Source organism: Pyrgilauda ruficollis, unplaced genomic scaffold (genome assembly GCF_017590135.1).
Source record: "Pyrgilauda ruficollis isolate IOZ18807 unplaced genomic scaffold, ASM1759013v1 scaffold148, whole genome shotgun sequence".
Lineage (NCBI taxonomy): Eukaryota > Metazoa > Chordata > Aves > Passeriformes > Passeridae > Pyrgilauda > Pyrgilauda ruficollis.
Window position 1 is genome coordinate 876,843 of NW_024513432.1, and position 24,962 is coordinate 901,804.

The window sequence follows — 24,962 nt, forward strand, 5'->3', positions numbered from 1 at the left end:
TCTGTCAGAGGTGGGGCAGGTATCTCCTGTTCACTGGGCAGTTCTCTTTATCTCTTCCACAGCCAATCCTCCCTCCAGGAGATCTCTGCTCTTAATGGGCCATTAATTATTAATTATCTTCTGTTAATGGGCCAGTGAGTGTCAGTGCATGGCTGATAAAATTCCATCATCCCACTGGGAGATGCTCCACCCAGGGGAGGAGCCAAGCATTCCTTCCTGGATATAATCGGAGATTTTGGGTTTAATTTCCCTAGTAAACACCTGTTATTCCTACTCCCACATCTTTACACTTAATTTCAAAATTATAACAGCTCGGTGGAGTGGGGGTTTACATTTCCCATTTCAGTGGAGGCTCCTGCCTTCCTTAAGCAGACACCTGTTTTTTCAGGCCAGGAGAGGGGCTGGTCCCTGTGCCAGCCCTGCTGCTGTGCCAGCCTGGGCTCACCTGAGCAGGAGAAGCCGTCGCCGTTGAAGCCGTCGCGGCAGGCGCAGCGGTAGGAGCCAGGAGTGTTCACACAGTTGGCGTTCAGGTTGCACTTGTGCTCCTCAGTTGCACACTCATCCAGGTCTAGGCATGGATAACAGCCTGTCAGTGCCTGGCCTGGCTAGTCTGGAATGAATCTTGGGCTGACTGATGAGCTGGGCTCACTTATGGAAGCACAGAGTGGTTTGGGTGGGAAGGACCTTAAGGATCATCCAGTTCCAGCCCCAGGGATGCCTTCCACTAGCCCAGGTTGCTCCAAGCCCATCCAGCCTGGCCTTTTCTCAGCTTTGCCCTGAGCCTGAGCAGCTGCAGGGGCACACAAATGGCCCAGGAGACTGTCTGGGCACTTGGAGGTTTCAATACATCCCTGAGAGCCTCTGTGGCCACCACCAGGACACTGCCAAGCCACTGACCATGTCACCAACTACCACACCTGCATGGCTTCAAACCCCTCCAGGGATGGTGACTGGGCCAGAGCTGGACACTTCCACAAAGACATTTTCCCAACATCCAACCTAAACCCCCCCTGGCCCATCCTGAGGCCATTCCCTGTTGTCCTGCTGTCCCCTGGGAGCAGAGTCTGACCCCCAGCTGTCCCCTCTGAGCCTCCTTTCCTCCAGGCTGAAGCCCTCCATCCCCTGGTGCTGCAGTGGAAGCTCAGCCCAGCCTCTCAGGTGCCTGCAGAGCAGCTGCAGAGGGATGTCCCTGCCCTGGGGAGGACTCACCGTTGCACTTGAGCCCGTCCCCGAGCCAGCCCGAGCGACACTTGCACTTGAAGCTGCCGGGGACGTTGATGCAGGACGCGTGCATGTCACAGTTGTGGGCCCCAATCTCACACTCATCGATGTCTGCAGAGGAAGGACAGCAGGGCTGGCACAGCTCAGCTCCCCCAGCACAGCAGGGCTGAGCCTGGGCTGAGCCTGGGCTGATCCCGCTCCGAGCCCGGGCTGATCCCGCTCTGGGGTTTGGGCACCTGCAGCTCCCAAGGCTTTGGGGAGAGGCTGCCTGGGGTTGGACCCTGCAGCTGAGGAGCTCAGCCCTGGCAAACGTGCAGGAGGAAGGGCAAGCTCCTGGCTTGGCCATCACCTGAGATGATGGCCCACAAGGTGGGTCCTGGCCCTCTGTGCCTGCCCAGCACATCCCACAGCATCCCCACACAGCACCCCGGGGTGGGGCTCTCTCCAGGGCAGCTCTGGGAGGGGTTTCCTGTTTTTTCTCACTGGCAGCCCCAGCTGCAGGCGTGCTGAGCTCCCACCTGTGCACCCCGTGGTTCCCTTCTTGACAAAGTAGCCCAGCTGGCAGTGGCAGATGAAGGAGCCCTTGGTGTTCTCACACTCGCCGTGCAGGCAGATGTTGGGGTTGAGGTCGCACTCGTTCACATCTGCAGGACAAAACCACCCATGGGACACCCCGAGGACGCCAGCGTGGCTCTGGGGACAGGAGGCAGAGCTGGGACACGCCCAGGGCACAGCCAGGGCCTCACCAATGCAGGTCTTCATGTCCAGGGATGCCATGAAGCCGTCGAAGCAGAGGCAGCGGTACTCCCCGGGGATGTTGGTGCACTGCCCCCCGTCACAGATCTCAGGGTTATCCTCACACTCATCAATATCTGCACAGGGGAGACCATGCCAAGGTCAACACAGTGAAAGCTGGAGCACGAGGGGGAAGGAGGAAACCCCAGATTGTGAACGGCTGGATGTGGCAGTGCAAAGCAAAATTATCCACCCAGGAAAATCCTTTCTCTGGAAGGGACTTAAAAATGAGACCCCCTCATCCTGGAGCCAGCTGTGGGGGACACAGAGATCCCCTCATCCTGGAGCCAGCTGTGGGGGACACAGAGCCATGCTGGGGCAGCAAGAGCCAAGGTGGGCACTGACCTGCACAGGACCTCTTGTCTGGCATCAGGGCGTAGCCTTCGCTGCAGCTGCACTCGTAGCTGCCCTCGGAGTTGGAGCAGTGGGTGTCACAGCCCCCGTTGGTGATGGTGCACTCGTCGATGTCTGGGGACAGGCACACAGCGCCCTGAGCTGGGAGGGACCCACAGGGACCCAGCCCAACCCCTGGCACTGCACAGACGAGGGTCCAGCAGCAGTTTGGGTGGGAGAAGAGAACACAAATCTCCCCCAGCCACAAGAGAAGCCCTCATCCCTTCTGCCCAGCCCCTGGCAGTGCCCTCGCAGCCGGTGACAGTCCCTGTGCCAGCAGCACAGATCTGGCTGTCACTCGGCCAGGACATTCCCTGTTTGCCTGTGTGTTTGGGAGGGTTCTGGGCTCACCCCGAGGTGCTGGAGGGAGCCTTTGGAGCAGCACTCACCGACACAGCCCTGCCTGTCTGGCGTGGCCTGGAAGCCCGAGTCGCAGGAGCACTGGTAGGTGCCGATGACGTTGACGCAGCGCCCGTTGCGACAGAGGTTGTCACTGAGGGAGCACTCGTTGATGTCTGAGGGGACAAGAGCACTTGGAGCAGCCAGCCCTGCTCAGGCCATCACCTGGTGCCCACCCCTGGGTGTCCAAACTGGATTTGTCCCACTGGTCCAAAGGGAGCAGCAAAAGGAACAACACCAATGCAACAAAACGCTGGGAATGAGCTCGGTCTGGAGGAGATCTTGGTCTTGGAATGAGCTCCTCTTGGACGAGCTAGACACACTTAACATGGAAACACAGAAGGCTTTGGGTGGGAGGGACCTGAAGGACCATCCATGGGCAGGGACACAGGCAGGGACACCTTCCCCTAGCCCAGGCTGCTCCGAGCCCGTGGTCACCTCCAGGGATGGGACGTACAGGACAGGCAGGAGATACCCACAGCCCTGCAGGAGCTCTCCCTGTGGGCATTCCCTGCTGTGCCCCTCACCAATGCAGGTGTTGCCCTCGGCTGTCAGCTCGTGCCCAGGGGGGCAGATGCACTCGAAGCTGCCGTCGGTGTTCATGCAGATCCCGCCCCGGCACAGCAGCGGGTCCCGCTCGCACTCGTTGATGTCTGCACGGGAAAATGGGATTGGTGCCTTCCAGAGGCTTCTCCACTGGAGGAACATCCCAAAACGGGGATATCACAGGGTTAACAGGGCTGGGAGTGCAGGGCTGGGATCCCAGAACAGGGAATATCACAGGGTTAACAGGGCAGGGAGTGCAGGGCTGGGATCCCAGAACAGGGAATATCACAGGGTTAACAGGGAATATCCCAGGGTTAACAGGGCAGGGAGTGCAGGGCTGGGATCCCAGAACAGGGAATATCACAGGGTTAACAAGGAATATCACAGGGTTAGCAGGGCAGGGAAAGCTGGGCTTGGCTCCAGTGGTCTCCTGGTTGGAGTCTGAGCACTGGGAAATCCCAGCTCGTGCCTCGACCTCAGCAGAGCCCAAGAGCCCCTCAGTGACAGCACAGAAAGGGACTGAGGTTGGATGTATTTTATAAACTCGTTTTCCACTCATGTTTATTTTCCTGGCTCCAGCACTGAAGTTAAGAACGGGTTATTTTCCCTGACTTGCCTAAAACACTGATGAGATTTTCAGGTAAAGAGGGCTGAGATACACCTGAAAATGGGGGTGACAGGGCCCTACCAAACACCCCCAGCTCAGTGGGAGCCTGTTCCTGGTGAATCCCAGGCTGCTGTCCCCTGCCCAGGGCTGGAAAGAATTCCTCCCTCAGGAGGCTGAAGCCAAATTCTTTTGCCAAACACAGGTGGGAAGAAGTTAATCCTTGACCACAGGGAATGACAAAACGTCACCACCCCCTTTGGGGTGAGATGACTCAGCTCCCTGTCACCCAGAAAAAAAAGGATAAAGTGGAATTGGACAAGTAAGAGTGAGCATTAAATTTCAAAAAAGAACAACGAAATTTATATCCTTCTGTAAAGATTAGAAATACAACTACTGCAAGAAGGCAGCAGGTCATGGGTGAGGACTGTGACATCCCCAGGTCCCAGAAATGGAGCAGGAGGAGGAGGATGATCACTGGGAGCTGTGGAAACCCACGCTGCAAATTGTATGGAAAAGACAAAGTCCCTGCCAGGGGCAGTGATTTATTTTAAAGAGCACAGAGAATAAAACATGAAAAATAAATAGATGGTGTTGAATCATGGCTTGAAGTGGTTTGAAAGTCCAAGCCAAAGCAGAATATTAAGAGCAGGTCAGTGAGACAAGTGAGTCTGGCTGGACAGAGGACAGGAACGTGGAATGCCAGGAATTAGAGGACAGCAGGAGTCTGGCTGTGCTGTTGGAGACAAACTGAGGTACTGAGGTCACTGATGGGATTTTTTAAGCTCCAAACAAGAATTATTCAATTGAAAACAGATGAGACTCTGACAGAATAAAAACAAGCCTTGGGCAGACAGGACGAGCTGTAAGGGACTGTGTGAGGATAAAGGGAGGTCAAAAGGGCAGGTGAAGGAAGGGAGCCCCTAGAACTGAGAGGGTGGAAGGGGGCACAGGGTGTCCCAGAGCTCCCCGTGGAGGGCTTGATCCGTGCAGTGTTTGGGGAGCTGGGCAGCTCTGGCTGTGCCCTGCCCTGTGCCAGGGCCCTGCCCCGTGCCAGGAGGGTCAGCAGGTGCCCTGGGGGGCTCAGCCTCGCTCACCCATGCAGTTCTTCATCATCATGAAGCCGCTCTCGTAGCCCTCGAAGCACTCGCACTCGAAGCTGCCCGGGGTGTTCACGCACGAGCCGTGCCCGCACAGGTCGGGGGAGATGCGGCACTCGTCGATGTCTGGGGACAAGGACAGGCACTGGGGCAGGGCAGGCCACCAGCAGGGCCAGAGCCAGCGCTGGGCTGCCTGCAGGCACAGCAGGGACCAGCAGGAAAAGGAATTCCCCATCCTGGGAGAGGCTGCGCCCTAGGGCGGGGCAGAGCCTTCACCCCACAGGCAGGAGGAGCCTTGTGGAATCATGGAATTCCAGGATGGTTTGGGTTGGAGGCACCTTCAATCCCACCCAGTGCCACCCCTGCCATGGGCAGGGACACCTCCCACTGTCCCAGGCTGCTCCAAACCCCGTCCACCCTGGCCCTGATGCTCCTGCTCATGGTCCTCCCCACGGCAGGGACCCCTCTGGGCATCCCCATCCCTCTGAGCCCCCCAAAAGCAGCAGCAACAACCCAGAGGGGGGGGTCCCTCACCTGTGCAGTTCCTCTCCTCAGCATCCAGAGCAAATCCATTGCCGCAGATGCACCTGAAGCTGCCGATGGTGTTCCTGCAGGTGCCGTGCGTGCAGAGCCCGGAGAACACCTTGCACTCGTTCACATCTGAGGGGGGGGGCACCAGAGACATCCATCGAGGTGGGTGGGCTCTCCGTGAACCCCCCTCAGCTGGAGCTGAGAGCCCCCCTGAGCCCGAGCAGAGCACCCCTCACCTTTGTAGAAGGGCCGCCCCGAGAGCACATCGCCGCGGTTGGCGAAGCCGGGCCCGCGGGGACACAGCGCCTTGAACTCGGCGGAGCCGGCGCGGGGACACTCCTCGCAGTCGGAGCCCCAGGCCGAGCCCACGGAGCAGCAGCACATGTCCATGCGGAATTTCCCGGGCAGGGGCTCCGTGCACTCGTCCTCGTCCCAGCGCATGTAGCACTGCTCCACCCGCACGTCTGGGGACACAGCACACAGCACGGCTTTGCTGCCCGCCACGGCCTCGGGGCCCTGGTTACATTTGTCTAAGCCTTCGGATGTTTAGGTTCTTGTAACGAGCTTTCTCACAAGCTTTATGTAAATAATTTATTGTTTTGCGTTCTTTCGAGGAGGAGAAATCTCATGGACGGTTGGTTTGTCCAGTGTCATTGGAGAGGTGGCACTGTCACCCTCCAATCCACTGTCACTTTTGAAAGTCTGTCAATGTTGGATCAGAAATCTAAAATTCTCTTTTTACCCTTGAGAGAGCTACGTGTCTGTGTTTTTATTTTGTGTCCTGTAATAACACACGGGCTGGGGGTGGCTTTGGCCATGGGGTGTTGTGGGTGCCAGCCAGCAAGGAGAGAGAAATGGCAAGTTTCTCACAGTGATGGCTTGTGAGAATTTTTAGGGAGTTGTAAGAACGTGGTAACTTGTTTTAAGGTGTTTTTCCACAAGAATTATTCAATTGAAATTGAAATTGAATTATTCAATTGAAATTGAAATTCAGTTGAAAAGTTGTTTTCCTGTTCTTCTCAAGGACCGTGTGTGAGAAAGGTGTTTTTTGTTAACTAGCCAATCAAGTGGAATCAAGTATTGTATCAGTCTATAAAAACTGAAGATTCTTTTGCAATAAACCCTTCTTTTCTCCTCTTGTGTTTGGGTCATTCATCTGCTCTTGTGTCATTCTTGCTGCAAGGGTGACAGGGTGTTCTCCAACACAGGGGTGAGAAAAGCTTTTTGGGGAGGGATTCCACAGCATGGACTGCTGGCAACAGGGCCAGAGGATGGAGCTCCACAGAACCCCAGAATTTAGGTTGGAAAAGACCTTTGAGGTCGTGGAGTCCAGCTGTGACCCAAGTGCACCTTGCCACCCAGCCCGTGGCACCGAGTGCCACATCCAGGCTTTCCTTGAACACGGTGCTGCAAGCACAGGTGGCCCCTACAAAGGGCAGGAGTGTGACACTGGGTGCCCAGGGGTTTTTTTGGGGGCTGCTGGGCCATGTCCTTAACCCCTGAGGTTATTTGGCCACTCCTGAAGCCCACCCAAGAAGGACAATGCCGTTACGGGCTGGACTTGGGGACACGAAACTCTGGTTCAGCCGGGAGGTTTTTTTTGGGGTCTTTCAAGTATGACTGAATTCCCAAAAATTCCTGGTGGGGGAGGGAGCAACCGGGAGGGCAGGATCCGGGTGGAGGAGGTGTCCTTACCCACACAGGTCCTGGCAGTGCCATCCAGGGTCAGCCCCTCGGGGCACTCGCAGCGGAAGGAGCCGGCCGAGTTGACGCAGCGCCCGTTGGGGCACACGCCCGGGAACACCTCGCACTCGTTCACGTCTGGGGGGTGGCACAGGGCGAGGGGTGGTGAGGGATGGCACGGGGGCACGGCCAGGGGGGCCTCAAGGGGCTCCTGGAGGAGCTGGGAGGAGCCCAGAGCTGCCCACCGGGCTCCAAGGGGCGACTTAGCCAGGAAAACTGGGCAGAAACAGAGCCGGGATCTGGGCACAGACACCCAGACAGACATAGACAGACAGACAGACAAAGGGCCGGAGAGTGGAGATCCCCCCCAAGACTCGGAGAGGCAGGAGAACAAAGATCACATTGCCAAGAAAAGCAGTTTTCCATTCCTGCAGCACTTTACCTTCGCAGGTGACCCCCTTCATGCGGGCGTACCCCCGGGGACAGGCGGTGTCTGCAAGGGACAGGGATGTCAGCAAGGAAACCCTTCCAGCTCTCCCGCAGAATCATGGAATACCCAGAGCTGGGAGGGACCCACAGGATGATCCAGCCCAACTCCTGACCCTCCACAGCCCCCCACCAACCCCACCCTGTCCCTGAGAGCGCTGCCAGTGCCCGAGCACCCTCTGGGGATTTTCCCCTGCTCCTGATCTCCATCCCCACTCCAGCATTTCCTCGGGAATGCCCGAGCCTGGCAGAGCCTGGCAGAGCCTGGCAGAGCCTCACCGATCTCGCAGCGCTCGCAGGGGCTGCCCCAGGCTGCCCCCAGGGTGGCACAGCACTCGGATTTCAGCGTGGCCCCATTGATGTTGACCTCGCAGCGCCCGTCCTGGATGTTGAGCCAGCAGGTGCCCTTCATGCTGTCTGCAGGGACACACCGGGGGCTCAGGGGCTGCTCCGTGCCCCCAGCCCCGGGCTGGAAGCCCTGAGAGGCAGCTGGGAAGAGCTGTCCCTCCCCACTGCTCCTGGGAGTCGCTGATCCCTTTGGATGAGGCTGTTCCCACAAACCAGGCTGGTCCCCAGAGCCTCAAAACCCTTCCAGTGCCACCCGTGCCATGGGAACACCTCCCCTGATCCCAGGCTGCTCCAGCCCGGCCTTGGGCACTGCCAGGGAGCCAGGGGCAGCCAGAGCTGCTCTGGGAATTCCATCCCAGGGCCCCAACACCCTCCCAGCCAGGAATTCCCCCCCAGCATCCCATCCATCGCTGCCCTGTGGAATTCCTGTCCCTGTGCCAGGCCAGGTGACGGTGTGGGGTGACGCTGGCAGTGCCACCCGGGCCTGGCAGCAGCTGGCCCTGCTCACCCACGCAGATGGTGCCACTGGGGTCCAGTTTGCTGCCCGGGGAGCACTCGCAGGCGAAGGAGCCGGCGTTGTTCCGGCACAGCCCGTTCACACACGGGTTGGACGTGCACTCGTTGATGTCTGCGGGGACAAGCGACAAGGGGACAAGGGGACAAAGGTCACTGGGGGGTGTGACAGGGACACGGCCTTGGGGGGACACAAACTGGAGGAGGTGAGAGCACAGAGAGTGAAGAGTGGTGGGTTTAAATTGGTTTTTACGTTGTTTTAAATGGAAAAATAAAATCTAAAATATGTTGAAATATATAAATATATATGTGTATATAAATATATATGTATATAAATATAAAAATATATAAATATATAAAGTATGTAATATATAAACATATTGTGATATAATAATGTGATACAGAACATTAAAATACCATATCATATACTAATATAATATATATATTAATATATATAATAAATATATAACATATATGGCATGTTATATAAATTATATATTATAAAGTATATACTATATATTATATACTATATATTATATGCTATATGCTATATGTTGTATATTGTATTATATATAATATATTATATATATTATATATTGTATAATAATATAATATAGAATGTAATAAATACTACATAATATATTACATAAATAATAAATTATTAATTATATAAAAATTCCATATAAATATATAAATTATAGATATAAACAGGTAACATAGAGAGCCTTAATAGCAATATAAAAAAATACAAAATTAAAAAAAAATTATTTGGATTGAGGGTGGTTGGGGCACTTGTGTGCAAAGTGCCAGTTCTCAAATATTTGAGGCCTCTGCACACAGGAAACCATTTCTCCTCCTCCAAATCACAGCCTTTCAATCAAAATCCCCAAACCTTGCAATTTCGGTCAGGCCTCAAGCTCAAATTTTATGGCCCTGGAGGAAATTGCTCTGGTTTCCAGGCTGGGATGTTTTGAGGTCAGGTGTCCACTCTGCTTTAAACCCAGTGTGAAATATCACCAAAAACCACAGGAAAAAAACCCTAAAAATGAGTTAAACCCCCCCGAACCCCAACGGCGCGGCTGCTGCAGCGCAGAGGGAGGGGAGCAGGGATTTGCAGCGGGGCTGGCCCCATGTCGCCCTGATTTTGTAAGACTTTGTTAAGCCTTCTGATGTTTACATTCTTTCAACAAACTTTCTCACACACAGTTCTGTAAATAACCTATGTTTTGCATTCTTTCATGGAAGAAGAGAGAATTGATGGACCCTTGGTCTGTCCAGTGGCATTGGAGAGGTGGCACTGTCACCCTCCAATCCACTGTCACCTTTGGAAAACTATAAATGTTAGAGTCAGAAAATAAAGGTGCTTCTTTTCGTTCCCCTCGAGAGCAGCAGTGTCTGTGTCATCATTTCGTGCCTTATCACAACAGCCCCAGGCAGGAGCTCAGGTGCTGGGGCTGCCCCGGCCCCGTTACCTTCGCAGGTGTCGGTCTCGGTGCGGAACACGAAGCCCTTGGGGCAGGTGCAGGTGTAGCTGCCAGGGGTGTTCCTGCACAGCCCGTTGTCGCACAGCAGCCGGTTGACGCTGCACTCGTCCACATCTGGGGGGGGCAGACGTGGCACCCGTGAGCTGCTTTGGGCTGGGAAGGGTTAATTTCCCCCCACGCAGTCGCAGGAGGGACCCACGGGATCGTAGATCCAACCCCAGCCCCTGCACAGGCACCCCAACAATCCCAGCCTGTCCCAGAGCGGTCCCAAATCCCTGAGCCTCTCCCTGATCTCCATTCTAAATCCATGAACCTTTCGTGATCTCCATCCCAAACCCCTGAACCTTTCCCTGATCTCTGTCCCAAATTCCCAGAACCTTTCCCTGATCTCCACCCCCAATCCCTGAACCTTTCCCTGATCTCCATCCCAAATCCCTGAGCCTTTCCCTGATCTCTGTCCCAAATTCCCAGAACCTTTCCCTGATCTCCACCCCCAATCCCTGAACCTTTCCTGATCTCCATCCCAAATCCCTGAACCTTTCCTGATCTCCATCCCAAATCCCTGAACCTTTCCCTGATCTCCACCCCAAGTTCCCAGAACCTTTCCCTGATCTCCATCCCACCCCCGTGGCACAGCTCCAGCCATTCCCTGTGTCCTGCCCCTGCCCCCAGAGCACAAATCAGAGCTGCCCCTGCTCTCCTGGAGGTGCTGATCACCCACCCACGAGGGGCAGGGAACGAATTCCTTGTTTTCCTTTCCCCACTGAACTCTCCTTATCCCACCCCACGAGCTCTCCAGCTTCCACCCTTCCCCTTCTCCCCCCAGTCCAGCTCCTGGGGTGAATCTGGATGACGCTGAAGGGGATCAGTGCTGCAGCAGCTCCTGGAGGTGCCTGGCACCCTCTGTACCCCCTGAGTGCCAGCCCTGACTGACCCCCTGCACCCCTGAGTGCCCGCCCTGACTGACCCCTGAGTGCCAGCCCTGACTGAGCCCTGCACCCCTGAGTGCCAGCCCTGACTGACCCCTGAGTGCCAGCCCTGACTGACCCATGAGTGCCAGCCCTGACTGACCCCAGAGTGCCAGCCCTGACTGAGCCCTGCACCCCGGAATGCCAGCCCTGACTGAGCCCTGCACCCCTGAGTGCCAGCCCTGACTCACCCACGCAGTTCTTGCCCGTGGGGTCGGACTCGTAGCCCAGGTTGCAGATGCAGCGGTAGCTGCCCCGCAGGTTCTCGCACATCCCGTTGGGGCAGATGTCGGGGTTCAGGGCGCACTCGTTGATGTCTGACAGGGAAAAGAGGCACGTGAGCTGGAGCCCAGCAAATGCAAAGGCAGAAACCTTCCACCCCTGGCTCTTCGCTGCAGGAATCACGGAGGCACAGAATAGTCTGGGTTGGGAGGGACCTTAAAGCCCATCTCGTTCCACTTCCACCATTCCAGGCTGCTCCAAGCCCTGTCCAGCCTGGCCTTGGACAGCCCAAGGATGGGGCAGCTGCAGCTTTTCCCTGTCCTGACCCAGCCTGGGGCTCTGAGCTCAGCAGGAGAGAGCTGGGTAAGGGGCTGGGATAAGCCCAGTTTTATGTCAAGGACCTTATGTGACATCCCAGAGTCTTCTTTATCCCAGTACCAAGCTCAGGCCCTTGAATTCCCCCTGGGTGCAGCACTGAGTGACCCAGCAGGGTGGCAGCCAGGTGGGCACCGTCCCTTCCCTGCTGGGGCATCCCTTCCTCTGCTCTTTTAGAGCTAACCCCCAGTGCCAGGGCAGAGATTCCACCCTGGCAAGCCCCAGCCTCGCCCAGCCCAGGCAGTCTGTGCTGGCACCGCAGGGTCCCCGCAGTGCCAGACGGCCACGGCTGCCCAGGCACTGCTGGCCTTTGTCCCCACTCTCTTGGAGCTCAGTTCCATCCAGGGAAACCCATCCTGGAGAGCTCTGAGTGCAGCCCTGGCTCCAGGCAGGGGTGGAATGACCAGAGCACGGCCTTGCTAGAAAGAGTCTCATCATTCCCATGGGATTGCCTCTGGCCAGGACACAGAGCCCTGGATGGGAGCCCAAGGAGCCACCGGGGCTTTGCCTCTGGCTCCTTCCCCCTGGAAGGCTTGGCAGGGCCATGGCTGCCTGGCTGCTCTGTGCTCTCCCTGCTGATCCAAGCACTGCCCAGGGCTGGCACTGGCACCTCTTGGAACTCAAAGCAGCCCCTTGGCAGCACAGCTTGTCACCTCCCTCTGCCTGGGACACCCCAGCGAGGAGCTGGAGAGCAGAGGAGGGAAACAACCAGGAGGGTCCCACTGCTCATTCCCATCACAGCAGGGATGGGAGCCCAGCCTCTCCTGGCACAGCTCCCACAGATCCATCCCCGCTCCAGGAAAAGCAGCTGAGGGTGCTGTGGGATGTGCCAGTGGAATCCTGCATGCCCCTGAGGAATCCTGCATGCCCCTGAGGAATCCTGCACCCACCTCTGCCATCAGCCGTGATCCCGATGCCGCTGCTGCAGAGAGCCTGGAATTCCGCTGGGGACAGAGCACAACAGAGAAGTCAGTGTGGCAGGACACTGCCCACCACGGGGGGGTTCACTGAGCTGAGTGCTTCGACCCACCGAGGGGTTAATTCTGTGTTTGTCAGAGGGGCAGCTCTAGGCCTGTTCATGCTCATACAACACAATCACAGAACGAGCTGAGTTGGGAGGGACCCCAAGGACCATCCAGCCCAATGCCTGGCCCTGCCCAGACCCCCCAACAATCCCACCTGTGTCCAAACCCCCCTGGAGCTCTCCCAGCCTTGCTCCTGTCACCTTGCACATTTTCATGCCGATACTCACAGCACCACATTTGGCCACCCACTCTCCATTTTTCGGCCGCGTGACATACTTTTCCCCATCCCCACAGTTCCCCAAACCACCCCAGGGGTGTGCCCTCACCCGAGTTCTTGGCCGGGCAGGGCTGGCAGGGCTCCCCGAAGCCGTGGTCGGGGTTGGCGCAGCAGCACTCGGATTTGGTGACGGCGCCGGGGAAGGGGCGGGCGCAGGTGCCCTTCTTGATGCCCCCGTAGCAGGTGCTGCGCATGTGGGTGTCCACGCAGACGCGGCCGTCCACGCCGATGGCCAGGCCCCCCAGGCACTCGCAGCGGAAGGAGCCCTCGGTGTTGATGCACCAGCCGTTCATGCAGATCCCCGGCGTCTCGCACTCGTCGATGTCTGCGCGCGGAGCGGGGGGAGACGGGGTGAGATCGGGGTGGGGGGCACGGGGAGAGGGTTGGGAGATGGGGAGAGAGGGATGGGAGACAGGGAGAGAGGGATGGGACACGGGGAGAGGGTTGGGAGACAGGGAGAGAGGGATGGGACATGGGGAGAGAGGGATGGGACATGAGGAGAGAGGGATGGGACACAGGGAGAGAGAGCTGGGACATGGGGAGGGGCTGGGAGACAGGGAGGGATGGCTGGGACACAGGGAGAGAGAGATGGGAGACAGGGAGGGATGGCTGGGACACAGGGAGAGAGGGATGGGAGACAGGGAGAGAGGGATGGGACACGGGGGGAGAGGGTTGGGAGACAGGGAGAGGGTTGGGACACAGGGAGAGAGGGATGGGACACGGGGGAAGAGGGTTGGGAGACAGGGAGAGAGGGATGGGAGACAGGGAGAGAGATGGCTGAGACATGAGGGAAGGGGACTGGGACATGAGGGAAGGGGACTGGGACACACAGAGAGAGGGCTGGAACACATGAACGGGGCAGAACACATGGACAGGGGCTCAGGACACACAGACAGGGGATCAGGACACACGGACAGGGGCTCAGGACATGAAAACCTTTCCCTTTTTTCCCATTCTCCCACAAAGGGACAACTTCTGGCGGCACAGCAGCAGCTGCCCGGCCACACCCTTGGATTTCTCAGCTCCCCTTGCCCTGAGGAGTCACCCTGAGGTGCCCTGAGGGAATGTGGGCAGGGGCTGGGGGTGGGAAGAGCCCAGCTGGGAGTCACTCACCCACGCAGTAGCGCCCGTTGGGGGCCAGCACAAAGCCGGGTTTGCAGATGCACTTGAAGCTGCCGTCCTCGTTGATGCACATCCCGTTGAGGCACATGTTGGTGGTGGCACACTCGTCGTGGTCTGGGGGGCACAGACAGCACCCCGCAGCTGCAGCGAGACCCTCCCGTGCCCCAAACCCCGCTGTGCCCCATCCCATGGCCAAACTGTGGGGTGCTGGGCCTCAAAGCACAGCGGGGAGGTGGAGGAGGAACCTCCAAGAACATCAGCTGCAAGGCCAGGGTCACCTTTCCTGCTCAGAGCTCCAGCCCTGCTGCTCCCCTGCACCCCAAACCCCACAGGAGCACAACACCCTCAGGGAAACACCTCCCCATCCCTCTCCTCGGGGGACAGCAGCCCAGGGAGGAGGTGGTGCCAGCTCAGCCCCGAGCTGCTGGAGGCCAGGGGAGCCTCACCCACGCAGTTCTTGCCGTCGGGGGTGATCTCAAAGCCGGCGTTGCAGATGCACTGGAAGCTGCCGTCGGTGTTGACGCAGCGCCCGTTCCTGCACATCACCCCGTTCATGATGCACTCGTCGATGTCTGCAGGGAAAGCACCAAAAAAGGGGCAGCAGGGAGAGACGGGAGGGGTCCCAGCTCAATATGCCCCCCGTGAGAAAGCCAGGCAGGTGCCCTCAGACGCAGGAATTCAACTCCAAAAATCCCGCTTGGGAAATTGGAATCTTTTCAATTCAACATTGCCAGGCAGTGGGGCAGCCTTTGGAAGCCACTTTGTCAGGAAGGGAGAAAATGAACATCTCAAAGCTCGGGCACTGCCACGGGAATCTGCCTTTGCTCGTTGTTCCCATGGTGGAACAGTCCCTTCCCATCTCTCCCTCACCTGCAGCAGCCTCTTGGCAGAACAGCCTTGCTGGAAATCCTGCCTCCACACCAACATGGCCCACAATCCCCCCTTTTGTCAAATTGAGTTCTCCCAACACAATTTTATTCTTGGGGAGGACTCTGCAGGTCCCTTGATTGCCACCAGAAAATTTTAAGGAAAGCCAAGGCAGAGAAAACTTCTCCTGGAGAGATCCCATCCCACACCCGGCCCTGCACTTCACCCTCACGACCCTTTTTCAGTGCCAGGGGCTCTGCTGACCCCTCTGCCACCCCCCAAAAAAGGGGGAACAGCCCTTACCAATGCAGGCCTGCTTGGTGGGGGTGCTCTGGAAGCCCTCGTGGCACTTGCAGTGGTAGGAGCCCGGGGTGTTGACGCAGTCGCCGTGGACGCAGGGGCTGCTCGAGCACTCGTCCACATCTGCAAGGTGGGGCAAAAAAAACCCCCCTGTGAGGGACCCTGAGGCACAGCAGAGCCCAGGAGCAGCAAGAGCAGCCTGGAGGAGCTCTGGGAGCTCGGGAGCAGCCCCTACTCACCGATGCACTCCCCTCTGACGTCCTGCTTGTAGCCCATGTTGCACTCGCAGCGGTAGCTGGACGGGGTGGGGATGCAGCGCCCGTTCAGGCACAGGTTGGTGAAGTGTTTGCAGATGTCGATGGTCTGGTTCAGAGTGGCCGTGCCTGGGGGGCACAGGGAGGGTCACAGAGCCCCTGGGTGGAGCACTGGGAGGGGTCACAGAGCCCTGGGATGTCCCCAGGACTCAGGATGGGGTGGCAGCTCCTGGGGGACACTGGCAGGGTCACAGAGCCCTGGGATGTCCCCAGGACTCAGGATGGTGGCAAATCCTTAATCTATACTGCCAGCAAATCCTTATGAGTGCGTTATAAACTAATTGTTCTCCTGGCTGTGAGCAGGATGAGAAGAACATACTTCAGGTGCAAATACTTTCAGTGTAATATTGAAAGTTCTCTCTCCTTTACCTGCAGCCACAGTAAATCTCTTTAAAATACATCCAGACAGCAGGACTGTGTCTGCTACATTTCTGCTCAGCCAGGTACTCCTTTTTCAAGGGAGATGTCAGAATAGGAGACGCACTTGTCCCGTTTCTGGGGGACACAGGGAGGGTTGGGGACCCCTTGGATGTCCCAGCAGCTCTCTGGGGGGATGCCAGAGGGGTCCAAGGTGGGCAGGATGAGACTGAGGTGGTGATGGGAAAGCTCTGTCCCTATCTGGAGCTTTTGGGAACGTATTTGGGAACCAGGGAGTGATTCCAGACCAAACCCAGCCTCGCTGGATCTGAGTGCAGGCTCAGCACATCCCCGCTGTCCCCCGAGCCAGGACAACCCCTGCGTCCAGCTGGGAGCGGCATTCCAGCCCCGGGGAAGCCGCCCTGGGGCTGGGCAGCCGGGACAAAGGCGGGAATCAGCAGGGAAAGCCGGGAATTACCGATGCTGGAGCTCCCCGGGCCCATCCCGGGCAGCCCCGGGATCCCGCCCTGTCCGTTCGCCCCGTTGGGGCCGATGCCCCCGGGCCCGTTGAGCCCCGGCCCGACCCCGTTGGGCCCGAATCCAGGAATTCCTGGGAAGTTCCCGGGGAAGCCTGGCACCACCGGGAGTCCCTCGATGCAGAGCCTGCGGTACTCGTCTGAAACAAAACAGGGCTTTGGCAGCAGAGCCCCGATCCCCTGCGGGGAGCAAAGGGCGGGTCCCGATGGGAACGGGAGTGGGAAATGATGGGAATGGGAGTGGGAAATGATGGGAATGGGAGTGGGAAATGATGGGAATGGGAGTGGGAAATTATGGGAATGGGAGTGGGAAATTATGGGAATGGGGCAGAAGGACCAGGAGGGATGGAACACCCCTCACCCCATGATGGGAATGGGGCAGAAGGACCAGGAGGGATGGAACACCCTCACCCCATGATGGGAATGGGAATAGGAAATGGTGGGAGTGGGAGTGGGAAATGATGGGAATGGGAGTGGGAAATGATGGGAATGGGGCAGAAGGACCAGGAGGGATTGGTGTCTGTGACTCTGCATGTTGATTGTTTCTAATTAATGGCCAATCAGTCAGCTGGCTCAGACTCTCTGGGAGTCACAAGTTTTGTTATTCCTCTCCTGTTCTTTCCAGCCTTCTGATGGATCCTTTTCTCTCTGCTCTTTTTAGCTAACAGTGCGGGGACAGCGGGGACAGGGGTGGGACAGGGGTGGGACAGTGCGGGGACAGGGATGGGGACAGCACGGGGATAGCACAGGAACAGCACGGGGACAGGGATGGGATAGCACGGGGACAGGGAGAGGGATGGGGATGGAGAGAGGGACAGGGACAGGAACAGGGATGGGGAGAGGGACAGGGAGAGGGACAGGAACAGGGACAAGGACAGGGAGAGGAAAACGGACGGGGACAGGGAGAGGGACAGGAGAAGACACACGGTCACAATGTGCCACCACCACCCTCTCGGGCAGCCCCCGAGGGCCTGTTCCCGATGGAATCCCTCCCATCCATCCATCCATCCATCCATCCATCCATCCATCCATCCATCATCCATCCATCATCCATCCATCCATCCATCCATCATCCATCCATCCATCCATCCATCCATCCATCCATCCATCCATCCATCCATCCCCCATCTCAGCCCCCCTGAGCCCAGCCCTGGCCCTGCTGGGGGTTTGGGGCTCCTGGCACCGAGGGTCTCTCACATCCAGCAGGCTCCACCTGGCTCCAACCCCTCCAGGAAAACCTGGAACCTTCCCCTCCTTCCTCTCCCACCTGGCCTTTTCTCAAGCGGGTTAATGAGGGGGAAAGTCTCCCGGGACGTGGCTGCCACTTCCCGCCAGTGTAATTGGAATTAATTGCCCGGGGCTGTTTGATCTGCGGGCTCTGGGTGCGTTCTGCTCCCAGCACAGCTCGGGGACCCCAGGGGACAGTGACCCCACTTCAAAGCAGCAGCTCCTTCCTCAGGCACGGCCCCAGCCCTGCTCAGAGCTGGATTCAGCGGGAATTGCTCCTTTCAGGAAACTTTAGACACCAAAAAAAACCCACCAAAAACAGACACAAGGTCAGGCCTGGAGAAGGGGAGTTTGAAAGCAGGGATTGAAGTAAAACTGGATCAGCCCCTAATCCTCAGGAAGGGGAGGAGAAGCCCTGGGGGTGTTTGGGTCCCAGGGCACCAGCTTGCACAAAACCCCAGAAAAGCAGAAAATGCTGCAGGAGAGAGGGGAGGGGAAATTCCAGCTGGGATTAGAGCGAGCTCAGGGGTGGGCACCGAGCCCGGGGGGCTCAGGGGGTGACCAGGTCCAGCCAGGATGGCAGAGCAGGAGGGGGAGGTGGTCCCTGCTCACCCTGAGGGGACAGGAATGATCCCAGGCTGGATCTGGGGGTCTGGCAGGGCCTGCACCCCTCCCAGGGGGGGTCCTGATGCCAGGAGAAGCAGGAGAGATTACCCAGTTTGTGTTATCCCACAACATTGGGCTGGTGGGAGGTGTCCTGGATGAGCTCTGGGATCCCTCCCAGCCCATTCCAGGGTTCCACAGCCCTCAGGTTCCATTTTTCCTCTTGCTTAGATAAAAAAAAAAAAAAAAAAAAAAAAAAAAAAAAAAAAAAAAAAAAAAAAAAAGCTTTTTCAGGCAGGCAAACCCTGAGTGAAACCCTCCCAGGGCTGTGTGAGCCAAGAGGGAAGGGAAGGGAAGGGAAGGGAAGCCATGTGCACATCTGGAATGCACTGAAAGGCCATTTTCCTTCATTTGGGAATTAAATTATTCTTTCAAGCTGCCCTGGAAGAGGAGCCCTTTGAAGCAGGGACAATGCAGGGAGCCCCCCCAGCTGCTGGAGCAGCTCTGGTGCTGCCTGCAGAGCCCTGCACAGCAGGGATGAGTGAGGCTCCCGTGCCCAGCCCAGGTGCTGGAATGGTTCCATGAATGCTTCTGGGTGTTTTTCCTGCTGGGGTTTTCCTGGAGCAGGCCCTGGAAGCAGCTCCAGCTCTGGGTGTTGCTGTGCCAGCTGGGAAAAACTTTTTGGGATTCTTGCAGTGCCATAAAAAAGGGCTGAGGAGGGAGGGGAATGGACCAAGAGCCCCTAAATACCTTTGCTGTGGCCACCTCCAGGGTGGCAATGTCCCCTCTCCTGATGCTTTAAAAGTGCCCACATTATTTATCCATTTCCATTTTCCTTGCTTGATTTCACAGGGTGGAAACCTGGAACCCCAAAACTCTCCAAACAAGCTCCCCCCGGAACAGAACTGGTAAATTTGGGTGCCAGGGCAGCCCCAGCCCAGCAGGAGCTGTGGGTTCTGCCAAAACAAAGCCAGCCTGTCCCAAAAAAGAGCTCAGGGAAGGCTGCAGCACCCAGAGCCAGCCCAGGTGGAGTCAGAGCCCACTGCAGCTACATCAGCTCGGCACTATTTTTAAATCTGGCCTTTCTAATTTTATTTATTTTCGTTTCTCGAAGCTCTTGGTTTCAAGGGAAGTGGGGAATGTCCACATGACTCATCCCAGAGCTGTCACACCCCTCTGGGCTCATGGCAGGGGCTGGGAAACAGCAGGAAAAAATTCCATTCCCATTAAAATCTATCAGTTTCCCAAACAAGAGGACTTGGGCTTTACTTTTTACTCACACTTCACAACATTTTTTTTTCCCCCTCCTGGAACTAAAACATTCAATCCTGCTCCAGGATCCGTGGCTAGAAAAGAATTTGGAGCTGATTTTTCTTTTCTTTCTGAATTCATTTCCACAGAAAGCTGTGCCTGCACCACCAATCCCTGCCTGTGCTGGAAGAATTCCTCTTCCCAAGTCTCCCCATCCTCATCTTCCTGAAGGCAAATGGACTTTCAGACCAAGGGGAAAAAAACCCTGGGATTTATTTGCTGACTGTGAGTAACCACAGAGCTGCTCCTCTGTCCCAGGAATGGGGTTTGACACCAATGGATCATCAAATATTTACAGGAAAGGAGTTTTGATCTGTTAAAAAATTCAAAAAATTCACTCCAGGCTCTGGGGGCAGCACAGCTCAGGCTGGGGAGAACTCTGAACTGGGGCCAGTTTGGGGCTTTGGGATGGGAACACCTGGAGCCAAAGTGGGCCAGGGCTGGGGGGAGCAGCTGAGAGCAGCCCCAGGGAGCTGGGATGGGATTTGGGATTCCCACAGCAGCCTGGGAAGGGCTCTGGGGCCAGAACTGGGGGGGAAGGAGGGTGGGAATGGGGAAAGGAGAGTGGGAATTGAAGGAAGGAGGGCAGGAATTAAAGGAAGGAGAGCAGGAATTGAAGGAAGGAGGGCAGGAATTGAAGGAAGGAGAGCAGGAATGGGGGAAAGAAGGGCAGGAATTGGGGGAAGGAGGGCAGGAATGGGGGGAAGGATGGCAGGAATGGATGCTAAGGGGGGAAGGAGGCTCCCAGGGAATGTGGAAGAGGTCCCCTGGCAGCTCCACAGGGATGAGGGTCTGTCTGTGCATCTCTCCCCGGGATCCAGAAGGATCCAGGGAAGCAGCTCAGGGCTAAGAACTCTTCCCCAAAGGCTGGATTCAGGGATGGAGCCAGCTGAGCCCCGCGGGATATCAGAGCACTTGGGATTTATGAGCCGTGCTGGGAGCAGGAAGCAGCAGGAGGAGGTGATAAAATCCCCTGATTGTTTTCCCTGGTTCCCCAAGCCCTGGAGCCCTGTCCCTGTCCCTCTGCAGAGCAGGGGTGTGCAGCTGGGGGCTGCCCCTGTGTCCCTCCGTGCTCCTGGGAGGGCTCCACACCCCAAAACCACAGCCAGCCCCGTTGTACTGGGAGCACTGGTGGAAAACACCAGAACAGGAGGGGAGGGGGAGTCTGGGATCCTCCTGCAAACTGGGAACACCCAGATGGGATATTCTGTGAGAGGAGCACGGGGATCCCTCCTCACTGCACCACACTCCCATCCCCACGCCTTCCTCCCAGTCCTCCTCCTCATTCCCATCCCCAAGCCTTCCTCCTAATCCTCCTCCTCACTGCCCCCACATTCCCATCCCCAAGGCTTCCTCCCAATCCTCCTCCTCATTCCCCTCCCAAGCCTTCCTCCCAATCCTCTTCTTCATTCCCATCCCCAAGCCTTCCTCCCAACCCTCCTCCTCCTCCTCACACCCATCCCCAAGCCTTCCTCCCAATCCTCCTCCTCATTCCCATCCCCAAGCCTTCCTCCCAACCCTCCTCCTCATTCCCATCCCTAACCCTTCCTCCCAATCCTCCTCCTCATTCCCATCCCCAAGCCTTCCTCCCAACCCTCCTCCTCCTCCTCACATCCTCACCAACCCTCTCCCCCACTGAGCCCCCCCAGCCCAAACCCTGGAGAGGCACAAGGACCAGGAGCGCCCAGCCGGGCACCGGGAAGGAGGAGCAGCTCCCACCCAGCCAGCACCGCTCCCACCCCCGTGCGGACCCCCCCGGCCCCGGTCCGACCCCGAACGCCGCGGTTTCCCCCTCACCGAGGCAGCGGGAGCCGTCGGGGCTGCTGACGAAGCCGCGGGGGCAGGAGCACACGTAGCTGCCCGCCGTGTTGGTGCAGTCGCCGCCGTCGCACACGCCGGGGATGGCCCCGCACTCGTCCACGTCTGCAAGGGAGGATGGAGAACCACGGGCAGGATGGAGAACCCACGGGCAGGATGGAAATCCCACGGGCAGGATGGAGATTCCATGGACAGGATGGAGAATCCATGGACAGGATGGAGAACCCACGGGCAGGATGGAAATCCCACGGGCAGGATGGAGATTCCATGGACAGGATGGAGAATCCATGGACAGGATGGAGAACCCATGGGCAGGATGGAGAACCCACGGGCAGGATGGAGAACCCATGGGCAGGATGGAGATTCCATGGACAGGATGGAGAATCCATGGACAGGATGGAGAACCCACAGGCAGGATGGAGAACCCACAGGCAGGATGGAAATCCCACGGGCAGGATGGAGAGCCATGGGCAGGGTGGAGAACCCATGGACAGGATGGAGAACCCACAGGCAGGATGGAAATCCCACAGGCAGGATGGAGAACCCATGGACAGGATGGAAATCCCAGGGGCAGGATGGAAATCCCAGGGGCAGGATGGAAAACCCATGGACAGGATGGAAATCCCACAGGCAGGATGGAGAACGGCCCCTTCCCCATCCAAATCCAGGCAGTTGGGTTTTGGGGGTCAGGGGATGTTGGGGGTCATTAAAACTCTGGCATTCGTGGAGTTCCTGCTTCTGTCCACAGGGGAAGTTTGGGATGGACAGGGGGACGAAATTCCTCCCAGAAAGAGGGACTGGACACTGGAAAGGGCTGCCAGGGAGGGCTGGAGTCCTGCTCCCCCAGGTGACCTTGGTCATGGTCTGCAAGTCCAGCCCTTGGTGATGGGTTAAACTTGCAGACCCCTGTGAGCCTCCCCCCAGCCCAGGATATTCCACAATTCCATCCTCTGTTTCTATCCCAGTCAAGAGGAGCAGACAAATTCCTGCTTGGCTCTTTAGGACACTCAAATTCTGCCCCCTGAGCCCCCCGGTGCTGCTCTGGTTCTTTGATGCTCAGAAAAGCCCTGAGAGCTCACAGGGCAGCAGAGCAGAACACAGAAAACACCTCCCCCACCTGGGCCCCTGCAGCCAAAAAGAGATTTTATCAGCCAGCTTGCCCTGTCGCTCCATCCCAGCCCTGCCCTGGGCTCCAACCACGCAGCTCTGCAAGGAAAAGAGCTTTTGGGAAGGCAGAGCTGAAAAAACCCAGCCCAAACCTTGGTGTGGCGCTGGGGAGGATCCCAGAGCTGGGGCTGCTGACAGATCTGTGCCTCTGTCACCCCTCCCTCACCCCAAGGCAGCACCAGGGGATCCCATCCCTATGGAAAACCAAACTCCAGCTCTTTTTTTTTCAGAAACCCCTTGAAAATCCCGGTGCTGAGGAGCAGGAAAAGAGCCCATTCCTGCAGGACTCCACATCCTGTGCTTCAGGAACCTGATCCCTGGGCTTTGTTGTCCTTTCAGCCCTTCCCCAGCTCATTTTCCTGCTGGGTTTTCCCTCTGTGAGTGTCCCGTGGTGCTTTGGAGCCGTTCAGGCAGCGCTGACCCAGTGGGATGGGTTCATTCCCCTCTCATTAACACCCAGCACCAGGCAGGGAACCCTGCCAGCTCCAGCCTGGCTCCTTCCCGACTTTTCCAACCTTCTGTTCAAAATTAAAGCAGGATCCTGTGCTCTGCTGCTCAGACAATGGCAGGATTGAAGGCAAAGGTTGATTTTGGAGCCGGGCTGGGATTGGAATTGGCCTCGTCCTTAAGGTTGGAAAAGCTGGAAAACCAAAAGCTGCAGAGCCTCTGGAAGAGCTGGAGCTGCAAAGCTCATCCCACACGGCTGTGGGAACTCCAACCTTTCCTAATGTGCTAAAAACCCAGGGTTTGATGGAGAAAACACCCCCAGGGCTCGTGCCTTGGGGTCACCAGGGACTCGCTGCCCTCCCCTCCCCTCCCAGAAAGGAACCACAGAGGGGAAAATGGAAGCTCCAAATCCAGGGAAATGAGCTCTGGATGGAGCCAGACAATGAGCTCTTCACAGGGGTTTTGTGAGGAAATGGAAAGAAAGTGGTTATGGAGCTCCATCCATCCCTGGAAAACTCTGGGGAGCTGCAGGAACATCAGGAAATTCAGGATTTCGTGCCCTGGTGACAAAAGCCTGGCCTGTGGGGGCATAAGGAGCCCCTCACATCTAAAGGGGTGAGGAAAAGAGGTGAGATTTGGAACCCCAGCATTTGTTCCCTCTGGCAGAGTATCCTGGAGAGGCCAAAAATGGGCAAATCCTGGCTGAGGTTGTTGCACACAGCTTGCCTGGAGCCTTCCACTCCCTTTCCTGGTGTCTCTCCATGGATTCTTTTTTTTTTTTTTTTTTGTCTCTTATCACCCTGGATGATTTTGGATGCAGGACACATTCCTTTGGGAAGCATCCTGGATGAGACACTGGCATTACCTCACTGATAGCAGAGCTTGGCCTTTGTCCTGCAGCACAGGAAGGGCTGTTAAAAAGTGAAATTCTTGGCAGAGAAAGCCTGGAATTATGGCAGGAAAAGCTTTGTCCAGCCAGTGATTCCCCCTTAACTCCACACCACGGAATTGTTTCCTTCGGTGTCATTTTTCCAGCTGCTTCCAGGATCATTTAAAAATGCCCCAGCCCCCCTTTCCCTGTGATTTATGGCTCCAGGTCTCTGGAGCAGCAGGATGTGTCCGAGTTCAGCTTTGATGTTCCCTCTCTCCACTCTGCACCAGGAATTTTCTTGTGTCCTCAACAATTTTCCTCCTGCCGCGTTGAGAACTCAGCTGGATCCAAACCTCCTTTCTCCCCAGGCTCTTATTCCCTTAAAACCTCACAGATCCCACTTTTCCCCCTTTTTTCCACCATAATCCAGTGAGATTGGTTAATTCATCCCTAACCTGGCAACTCCTGCCCTCTTTGCTCCTCTTTTTGCACAACACAAACACAATTTTTGGCGCTTCCCAAGCCGACCTTGTCTCCAGCGCTTTTTAGGGAGCAGCTTGAGCCTTCCCCTCCCTAAATCCAGCATTTCCCTGTTTCCCAGACTGCTCAGATCCTCAGAAAGGGAGCAGAAGCTCTCATCAGCTCCTGGAATACAATGGACAATGGGACACAGGAGCCACCCTCTGGAAGTGCCCCATCCACCAGGGATGAGCCTGGAATGGAGCAACCCCGGCCTTGGAGGAGCTGCAGCTCCAAATCCGGCCTGGATGTTCTTCCCTGAGAGGAAAAGGATTCGTTTTCCTGCTGGAGCTGAGACTCCATCCAGGGAATATCCAGCTGCAGCTGGAGCCTCCGTTATCAGCGTGGAATATCTGGGGCTGGGAAAGCGTCTTTATCCTCCGGGAGCGAATTCCAGGTGTTGGTGTTGGGAGATAAGGAAGGCACAGGCGTTATCTCTGTTCCCACCAGGACACAGCCGGGGGGCATGGATCGTTAATGAGGGGCATTGTTAATGAGGGGACATCGCTAATCAGCGGGCTGGGCTCGGACCT

At 56.9% G+C, this 24,962-nt stretch overlaps 1 protein-coding gene across 1 annotated transcript in view; it reads right to left on the reverse strand.

Annotated features, from left to right (window-relative positions):
• Window positions 1-24,962, reverse strand: part of FBN3 (fibrillin 3) — a 75,913-nt gene that overhangs the window by 22,002 nt on the left and 28,949 nt on the right. The window contains 24 exon segments of the mRNA XM_041460740.1: window positions 446-568; window positions 1,210-1,332; window positions 1,740-1,865; window positions 1,968-2,093; window positions 2,362-2,484; window positions 2,799-2,924; window positions 3,336-3,461; window positions 5,056-5,184; window positions 5,593-5,718; window positions 5,826-6,053; window positions 7,285-7,410; window positions 7,715-7,765; window positions 8,038-8,175; window positions 8,615-8,734; window positions 10,092-10,217; window positions 11,263-11,388; window positions 12,559-12,612; window positions 13,020-13,295; window positions 14,084-14,206; window positions 14,539-14,664; window positions 15,263-15,382; window positions 15,499-15,642; window positions 16,409-16,646; window positions 21,379-21,530. Coding sequence (XP_041316674.1) covers window positions 446-568; window positions 1,210-1,332; window positions 1,740-1,865; window positions 1,968-2,093; window positions 2,362-2,484; window positions 2,799-2,924; window positions 3,336-3,461; window positions 5,056-5,184; window positions 5,593-5,718; window positions 5,826-6,053; window positions 7,285-7,410; window positions 7,715-7,765; window positions 8,038-8,175; window positions 8,615-8,734; window positions 10,092-10,217; window positions 11,263-11,388; window positions 12,559-12,612; window positions 13,020-13,295; window positions 14,084-14,206; window positions 14,539-14,664; window positions 15,263-15,382; window positions 15,499-15,642; window positions 16,409-16,646; window positions 21,379-21,530 — 3,276 coding nt within the window.